At 43.0% G+C, this 9,310-nt stretch overlaps 1 protein-coding gene across 1 annotated transcript; it reads left to right on the top strand.

The window, feature by feature from the left end:
• Positions 1-1,300: 1,300 nt before the first annotated feature.
• On the top strand, positions 1,301-8,905 carry TNFRSF18 (TNF receptor superfamily member 18). The gene is made up of 7 exons (XM_085509837.1): positions 1,301-1,414; positions 3,452-3,644; positions 4,860-4,991; positions 5,304-5,391; positions 5,600-5,688; positions 6,581-6,721; positions 6,991-8,905. The coding sequence occupies exons 2-7, from the start codon at positions 3,470-3,472 to the stop codon at positions 7,140-7,142; spliced, it is 777 nt and encodes a 258-aa protein (XP_085365963.1). The 5' UTR covers positions 1,301-1,414; positions 3,452-3,469; the 3' UTR covers positions 7,143-8,905.
• The last annotated feature ends 405 nt before the right edge of the window (positions 8,906-9,310 follow it).

Below are 9,310 nucleotides of genomic sequence, written 5' to 3'. Positions count from 1 at the left end.
TGGGCTATAGTTAGCCCAGCAGAACTGAAAGGAGCATGTGACTCTTTTGTCTTCTAGTTCCCAACTGCAGCTGAGTTATTGTTTTGTAAACTTTTTCTTCCCTGGTCTTTGGGTGCTGTTGTATGTCATATGATATCCTGCTGAGCAAGAAGGGAGTCAACAGGTTAAAATGTCCCTTGTGACACCATGCTTACCACGTACTCCATCTGCTTCTATGCATGTCCTTCAGTGCTCTAGAGCTGCTGCCTTGCTCAGGCTCCCTGGCACAGCAAGTCATGCCACCATGTGTGATATAACCTTCCTGTAGCTGTCATGGCATATTAAAGGGCTCTATAATAAAGACTGGCAGATTGTTTTATGTAATTTAGCTGTAACTATATGAATCCTCTAGCTAATGATGAAGTTATCTACTGTGGGACAAAAGGAGCTTGTAAGAGAGAGCCAACAAGGCAACTTCTACCTTGATCTATCATTACTCATTCAAGAAATTACATAGATTTCATGTGAATAACCTCTCACTCGAAGAATTGCATACGCTGCTGCTTTGGTTGATGTCAGGAAGCCTGACTTTATCACAGATGACAATGGGTCCAAGCGGCTACTGAACTTTCAAGAAATAATTACATTTGAGAAGTAATTATGTTGTTTTTTTTTTTTTTGTCTCCCCCCACAGCCAGCAAATCAGCAGGTCCAATGACTCCAAAGAACAAATCCATCTTTCCCAGGACTCTTGATGCATTGTGGCTCTGTGCTCAGAATAAAGGCTCATTTCTCAAAGACAGTCGTAAAAGACTGACCCCTTCATCCAAGGCTGAGGAACTAAAGCATCAGAGACCGTTCAGCTTGAATTCCAGCGTGGTTCCTTGCAGTGTCTCTTTGAAGGGACAATGGCAGCAGCAAACTATGAACCCCAAGGTATTTCTAAACATCTCAGCTGGTAGCTTCATCTCTTTGCCTGTTCTTGGCAGTGCTGTGCCAGCTATGCCTTTCTGTTTCATGCAAAGTAGAAAGAATGGCATGAAATATGTGCTCAGGCAACCGCGAAGACCACGTTGCTTCTCATGACCTTGTAGTTTTGAACACAGGTTGTATGGATTGACAAGAACTGCAGGCCACAGAACTTCTGCTTGCTTAGGAAACTGCAGACTGTAAAGATTACTGGTTTCTAAAGCATCTAGTTTTGGTCAAATATCATCTAGTTAAGCCTGTAGCTGCTTCTTAATAAAACCACCAATCTGAAGGTGAGGAGATAAGCACTACTGCCAATTTGATTAGTGAAGTGGCTATTTGTTCTGTCAATAGGTGTGGATCCATCTCAGGCAACAGCATGAGGCCAGGCAGCATTGACATGTGTCACATATGGGACTGAGCGAGAAAGGAGTCAGCAGATGAAATGTCAGTACCTCAGAGACAGGTAAGATTTGGTTCAGAAAAACCCCGAAGATTTTGAAGGCAGACAATTGAGTTGTCTCTGAAAGGGCACTGCTGACACTAGTGGTTTAGTCTTGCTGTGTTTGTCAGTTTTCTGACTGTAATGTTCCGTCATCTGTCAGTGCTTGTACACAGCTGGCGTAGTTCAGCAAGAATGAAGACGTGTGAAGACCAATATTGCAAAGAAAATATGGAGGACTGTGACTGATTCCTTTTGTGTTACAGACCAGCAGCACTGCAGTTAGAATGCCCTGGGATAAATCTTAACATAACCGTGGTCAGGAATCTGACATGAATTCTCTTTATTCTCATCCTATTCTGACACATAGGGGTAATATAAATACCTGCAGAGGTGGTTGTAACTGATTAGCCTATAGAACATCTTGCAGCACTCAGTGCTTTTGCCTAATAATTTGACTTGACTGTAGGACTGCCCTCTGATCACCACCAATAGCTTTCTGTGTGTTGCCCAACACTTGTGATGCTGTCTGAATAAGCTGGTGGCAGGAACCCTGACTGGGGTGCCTTGCAGTACTTGGTGGCCAAGCTGGGCAGGAGCAGACTGAATGTCTCTGGGTTTCCATGTAGCATGGGTGGCACAGGCTGTCAGAATTGTGAGGAGCAGTGCTGTGAGGGAAGAAGAGGGGATCTCCTGCGTGGCTGGCATATGAATTAGCAGGCTTGCAGTTTCAGAAGTACAACAGTTGGCCTTCTGAGGGTGTTTTCTGGAGGAAAAATCCACCCCCAACAAACCACAGGTTGTGTTGGCCTTTAGCCTGGCAGCAGCTAGATGGGATGCAAGCTCTTGGCATCTTGGTTCCACCTAGAAGGATCTATTGCATGCCTAATGTATCTGATTGCTTCCAGCTCATGACAGGAACACAGATGGATAGATGCCTGAATAGACCAAGGACTAAGTGAAGCATGTGCTGCTTGACCACACTTTGAGACCTATGGATGTATCTTCAGGAAGAAAGCATAGAACACAGCAATGGAACAAGAATACTATCTGTGTGGGGAACTTATTTAGGCATCATTAGCTTGTATTAAACTAAGGAAATAATATATCAAGCCCTATGAAGAGAAAGTCAAATGCCAAGGCATGATATTTTCCACAGGAACTCATGGTTCTCTTTTGCCTTGACCTATGTGTCATCATATGCAGTGTGGAAAAGAATCCGTTCAGAGCTCTTTGTGTCTGAATTCATCAGTTCAGTTGAGAACAAGGTTGGATTTTGAATATCATCTTTGCTACTCACATAAGTGTAGCCACAGAAGAGCAAGCTATCTAATCATAAAGAAGTGATGGAAGCGCGTGTGTCTGTGTTTGTATGAGACAAGCAGCAAGTCATGATTACAGGCAATATATCTGTACCTATGTGTAATTTTGGTGTGATTTTGTTGAGGAGCTGTTTTCTGCTTCTTGCATCCCAGGAAAGTGAGGGTGGAGGAGCTGCATGGGTCCCTGCAAGGCCTGCTGCAACTCTACTCTGTTTTGGCTCATCTTGGAGCAGTATTACTTCCTCTTGGTTTAATGGTGTCTGCATGGAGATGCATCAGCCATGGGAAATAGGAGTCTGCTGAACCAGCGTGAATAACTTGGAAACTGTGAATTGAATCAGGAAAATGTGTGGATGTAAAGCCTTACTGTGTACTGCATATCTGATAGTTAAATCCTTGAGTGTTTTGGAAATCTCTATGAGCTATAAGCCAGAATTCAATAGCCTGAAGTTCACACTGTGCTTTAATTTGCTTTAATTATCAGATGTATCCCAACTCGCAAAATCCACTGAAAATCAAATGATGTGATTCTGCATCTTACTTCTGTCCCTATTCGAGTCACTGGCGCATGACTGCTTAGCCCTCAGCATCTGATGGTGCAAAGCAAAAGCTTTTCCCCGCCCCTAAGAAACAGGAAGAGCCACAACTACAAAAAGCGCGGTACCTTCCCATAGACTCAGGTGGAGGAGAATTCTTGCAGGGGAAGTCCTGATAGAAGCCCACCCTCACTTGCTTTCAGGGCTGTTGAGCTTGAGACATGACTGTATGTAGAAGAGAATCCAGTCTCCTCAATACTCGAGCTTGCTTGCTGCTGACACTGTACCTGTGGCACTGGGCACAACAGACTCTGGCAACATCATGCCCTGATGGTGAGCTGAGAGCAATTTCTAAGGATGTCAAGAAATGCTGCCCCAAATGCCTTTCCAGCACAGGTAAGGGAATGATGTGTTTGTCTTCTTTCATGTGTGTATGTGCTTTAACTGTGTATGCAAAACAAAACCACGAGGGTTTCCTTCCTGCCCCACTGAATTCAAAATGTGCTTTAGCTTCAGAGTGGACGTGTGTTGAAGATTTATGTGCTTGTGCTTCTTGCTCTGTAGTAGGAAAGGGATTGCAGGAGGCAGTGTGTTCATTATCACACTGAGTAGGACACTGGAGATAAGGGGCTGAATGAGCTTTTAGAAGCAACGTCATTCAGTTCTTTACTGAGACTTCTTCAGATCAGCAAAGGGATGCAGAATAAGCTGCGTGTGCACAGTGAAGAAGAGGATCCCTTCTGCTTTATGGGCTGCCTCTGCTCAGTAGCTGGAGAATTGCTTGTTCCATGCAGACAGAAAGGCTGCTTCCTCTCACATAGCACTTGCCAGAGGTGCCATCAAGACCTCAATGTATTTCTATTCCAACTGAGATGAAGTTATATAGGGTGCAGTAGGAGAGTCGTTGCTCAGTGGGATCTGCTCCAGAATCCCCCCTTAGCAAAACACAGAGAGAAGCATCCTGAAGCTTTTTCTTTTTGCCTGCTTTCATTACGTTATCAAAACCAATAAGAGGAGGACAGAGGTGAGCAGAGGAAACTGTGGGCAGTTCCTGGTAGACCTCATATGTTCCATCTCCAATCTCAGGAAACGATCTTTGCGACTTGCTGTGGGTTTTCATACATTTCCCTCATTTCTTTCTTTCTTTTCTTTAGGGGTCACAAAAACCTTTGAGTTGAATATTATTTTCCTTTAACTGGTCTCACACTGTTGAAAGAATTGCTTGATAGAACTGTTTGCTGGCGGGATCAGTAGATGCAATCACTCTTTTGCTTTCATGAACCCAGGAGCCTCAGAATTAGAGCTGACATTTGTGGAGAGCAAGCAAAGTTCACAGTAGAATTCTTCTGGAAACAGAGAATAGGAAGGATGTTGGATTTATAGCTCAGATTTAGACTCCCTAAGGCTTAAGGAAAGGCACAGCAAGGAAACTTGAGCTTCACTGGCCAAGGGTCTTTTGAGCATCTCTGCCCTAATGATGTTGAGCTTGGCTGAGAAGAACTCTGGCAGCATTCTGAGAGCTGACTGGATGGGCTATTAATGTGTTTCATGCATGGTGAAATGCATTTCAGTTACAAAAGCAACTCTAAATTCTCTCTTTCTTCTTTACAGAGGACAACAGCCCATGTGAAGGAATAGACGATGCAGACTGCAAGTGTCCTCAGGGATTCAGTTGTGCTGATAGACCCTGTACCTCCTGCAAGAAAACTGAATGTTCAGAGGGCGAGGAGCTGGTTAAGCTGGGTAACTAAAGAAACACAAATGTCTCTGAAATACAAAGCTTAATATCAGTAGCTTGCTGAGCCACAGTTTCATTCACTTATTTTAATCCACTTTTGGGAATGCTTGTGATATAAAGAAGAGAAATGGTGTTTATATCGTGATCTCAGTGACTAACAGCCCTGTGTGTCCAAAGATGCAAAACTGGTGAGAGCTATTTGTACATCTCTCCAGGAGTGTGATTCATGAAGCAGGAAGAGTCCTCCAAGCTCTTGTACATCAGTGTCTTTGTTAAAGGCACTGACCGCTATTAATTTATGTTCTCTTTTCTTATAGGCACAATTTACTATAAATATTCATGTAAACCGTGTGAGAAAGGAACCTATTCTAATGGTAAAAACAGCTGGTGCCAGAGCTGGACTGAGTAAGTATTGATATTTTTTGTTCCATGGTGATATGCCCAACAACTTTGTCAAATATTAATAATTAGATGGGTAAATTGAAACAATAAAGAGATCACCAATGAGATTAAATGACTGGGCTTTTAAAATTTATCTTCTGGCTTTTTAGGCTGGGGAGGAATAAAAGAAAGGGCAGCAGCGTTCTAAATATTATTCTCTTTCTTCTTTTAGTTGTGAAAGTTCTGGCCTTCTAACAATCCAGAAAGGCAACAGCACACACAATTCATTATGTGGCTACCTGGTTAAATATTTGGAACAAGGTATCAGCTTACAGTGCTTTGTTTCTTTGAGCCTCCTCTTTCTTTCAATGTCTGCAGTTGTTGACCCCCTGCATGGGTACTACCCAGAGCTTGCTGTCATGCCAGCTTGCTTTGAAAATGACTGTTGTGTTTCTTGCCAGTATTAATGCAGGTAGAAATCTTGACCCAGGCAAAGTGGGAACACTGTCAGCAATAAAGAGAGGGTAAAGACCAGCAGTTGTCCTTGAATAGAGATCACAAACAGGGAGCTTTCAGTTTTCCACTGAACCTCTGTTGCTGCTTTGCTAGATTTTCCTCAGAAAGACAATAGTTTAGAGGGTCATTCACTTCCTTTATGAGTATTCAGTCCACAACACTCAGAACTGAAACTGTGCGTTTCTTTGTGGATCAAAGTGCACAGGACTGCAAGCTCTGCAGGTACTGAATATCAGAGGAAGCTTCTGCCTCTACCTTTCCCTTGACCCTGGAGGTACCTTTCAGATCCGGGCCCTTCATTCAGAGAAACTGTTAGTTCTGCTGAGAGGAACTGCTGTAAGGTGCTACTTTTAATTTCTGTGAGGCTGACAGAAGTGTGAAAATCTGACTTGCTGTGCTGCTTTTCAAGAAAACATTGAAGGCGAATCCCCCTAAAGAGCAAAAATGGGAACAGAGCAGATAGAGCAAACGAGAGTGCTGCTTTATATGTGAATGCCTTTTACCACAGATAGTGATCCACTGCATCTTTGCCTGCGAGCAGCTCAGTTTTATTGCTAACAACTGCACTGCTTTTATCCCAGGCAAACAAACTTCCACAGAAAGGGGAAGTTAACCTTGAGATTTTCTTGGAAGCACAACCTTTGACATTTGTCTGGGCACATGTTTTCTTAGTTCTGTATTGCGTGTTTAATTGCAGACGGCGTTACACGTGATTCTCTGTACACCACTATCCTGGCCATCCTGACAGCGGTGGGTCTGTTTGTTCTCATCTTGCTGACCTTCTTCTTGCATCTCTGCATATGGTCGCTGAAGAAAGAAAAACACCCCACAGCTGACAGTAAGTGCACTTTGTGAGCCTCCCTGTGGTTCTTCATTGGAGAAACAGTGTGTGCTCCAGATTCAGAAAGGAGTTAAGTTGAATAAGTAGAGTAAATGCTGATTTGCTGTATGATTTTTTGGACTAGTTAATTGGTTTCACTAAGATGAGGTGCCTCACCTGTATCTTTGCCCTTCTCAGAGTGGGTCTTTGCTGGAAAAGGTAATGGGGCAACTGTGCTGTATAAAGGCCTCTTGCATGTGCAATGCTTTTGCTTTTTCTCACTGCAGATGTGGAACTTAACTTCCAAAGGCTGCTGTTGGCTCCACAAACATCCCACCACAGAGAAGAGACTTACAGCTGCCAGTTTCCAGAAGAAGAACATGGAGACAAAATACTGGATGAGAAACCTTACTACTTCCAACCTCCGAGTCTCCACTGAGAACAGATAAACTGCAACGTGTTGTGAGGATGAGGAGCTGAGCTGTAAAACAGAAGGGAGGGACTGGATGCATAAGCATCATTATGTACATAGAAATAAGGAATGGGTTTGGGGAAGTTTTCATAGAATCCTAGAATGGCTTGGGTTGGAAGGGACCCGAGAGATCGTCTAGTCCAGCTCCTCTACATTGGGCAGGGTTGCCAGCCACTAAATTAGGTCAGGCTACCCGGGGCCCCATCCATCCTAGCCTGGAAGACCTCAGCTTGGTGTCATCTGCAAACTTGCTGAGAGTGAGCTCAATCCTACCGTCCATGTCACTGATAAAGATGTTGAGGTTCCCTGGGGGGACAGCACTCATTGCCAGCCTTCACCTGGACATAAAGCCATTAACCACAGCCTTCTGGCTGCAACCATCCAACCAATTCCTTACCCCTTGTATAGTCTGCCCTTCAGGTCTGTCTTTCTCCAATTTAGAGATAAGGGTGCAGTGTTTTGTTTTGATACTTCTTAACAAACCTAGTATTTAGAAACAAAGAACCTGCTAACTCAGGTTGACGTTCTGTTCAGCTGCATTGCTTTGTACAGTTTATCTGAGATGTGAGTTTTATTGTTTGGGGTTTTATTTTTAATCTTTTGTTGATGCTCTTTTTAATGTTCCTTGGGACCAGGGACCCTTTCTGTCATTATTATTCCACTTTGCATCTTCTGTACACCCTTGTTTGATGCTCCCACATACTGATAGGTACATAAAAGACTGATGTTCCACCATTAGTCCTTCCAGGGCTACAGGAAATACAGCATTACCCATAGGTAATACCATACAAGGTGTTGTCTCTGTTGATTTGGGTTGTACAAACTCTTGATAAAGAGGCTCCTGAAAAGTGGAATATTTCCCTTCTAACCTAGTCATGTAGCTCTGTGCTCCAAGGCTGTTTATTTCCAGTTGGCTTTTCTTGAAGCCTTCTTCAAAGGAGGAGCTTCTTGGCAAGCTTGAATAGACCTAAAGGATTAATTTCGTGATTTATGGATGTTCTTTTGTTGCTGAACATTTCCTCAGCGATTATATCAAGAGGAGTTATCTTGTTGCTGTTGCTTTTTGTTGTTGTTGTGCACCATGAAATCTTAAGACAGGGTGAAATAGTTGTAGTGGGAAAATGAAGCATGAATCCTTGTCCACTGTAATACATTCCTTCTTAGCTCCAGTTTTAATCTTTTGGCTTCCCTGTTATTGCATGTACGACTGCTATGTCCTTGTACCTTAGCTTTCTTATCATTTAAAGAGTGATAGTTCTCAACCTCAGAAGTGTATTGTGAAACTTCATTAGTACTTTCAGTGTATTTTTTGCCTTCTTTGATCCTTCTGTTGTTAATTAGCGCATTGCTGATAATTTTTCCCATAGGTATTGCCATGTAAAAGTCTTTCAAAGGAGTTTTCTTCCATTGCCTTGAGAAACGTGCAGGTTTTTAACTGAGGTCAACTGGAGATTCATCCAGGGAAAGGTGCCAAGCATTGGACTAGATGAAACAGGACTTAGCCTGATGTGTGAGTCTTACACTTGAAGTGCAAGTTTGGTTCTGCCTTACAAGCAGGTGCACTGTGGGATCTGATATACTCAGAAGTCTGAACTCCTGCTGGTGAAGGCTCTTCTCCTGTGCTGGCCATGTTAACTCTCTGCTCTGTATGGACCCTTCATTTTTTAATGTATTTAATTAGAACTTGGGTTGTGACCCTTTGCAAAGGTAAAATAAACTCGACAATTGAATTAAGCGTTTATTTGATATAATTAAGCAAACTGGAAAGAAAAGGTTTTAATCTTCAGGTCACTTCAGAGTTCCTGAGTGTAATTCGGTTTCACTTTTCCAGCTCACTTCTGTCTTGTAGAACTTTGGCTGTTTCAATAACCTGCCCTCAAACTCTTCTGCTACGTTTCTGGTTGGTACCTTTGTGTGTTTTCTCCTTTCTGAATAAGTGGCTTTGCATTTCCTGACTGGTGGTTAAGCTTTTTCAGCTACCAAATTCACAGGAAACTTCGCTGACCACTTCTTCTGTTGCTGACAATGGCAGAGAAACAGCAACGTTTTGGGCCAAGCAAATAAATGGCAGAAGATGCTTTTGGAGGAAGAAAGATTCAAGCATCTAAATGAAGTTCCTGCCTATGGCAACACAT

This window comes from Coturnix japonica, chromosome 9 (assembly GCF_054131305.1).
Source record: "Coturnix japonica strain WE chromosome 9, WE-NBRP24, whole genome shotgun sequence".
Lineage (NCBI taxonomy): Eukaryota > Metazoa > Chordata > Aves > Galliformes > Phasianidae > Coturnix > Coturnix japonica.
The sequence above is the reverse complement of the archived record's forward strand: the minus strand, read 5'-3'. Positions and strand labels throughout refer to the sequence as shown.

Bases quoted from the DNA above. Each gene is read 5' to 3' on its own strand.
- TNFRSF18 (XM_085509837.1), top strand. From the start codon at position 3,470: ATGACTGTATGTAGAAGAGAATCCAGTCTCCTCAATACTCGAGCTTGC. The intron at 5,392-5,599 runs GTAAGTATTGAT...TTCTTCTTTTAG, and splicing joins TGGTGCCAGAGCTGGACTGA to TTGTGAAAGTTCTGGCCTTC. The intron at 6,722-6,990 runs GTAAGTGCACTT...TTCTCACTGCAG, and splicing joins AAAACACCCCACAGCTGACA to ATGTGGAACTTAACTTCCAA.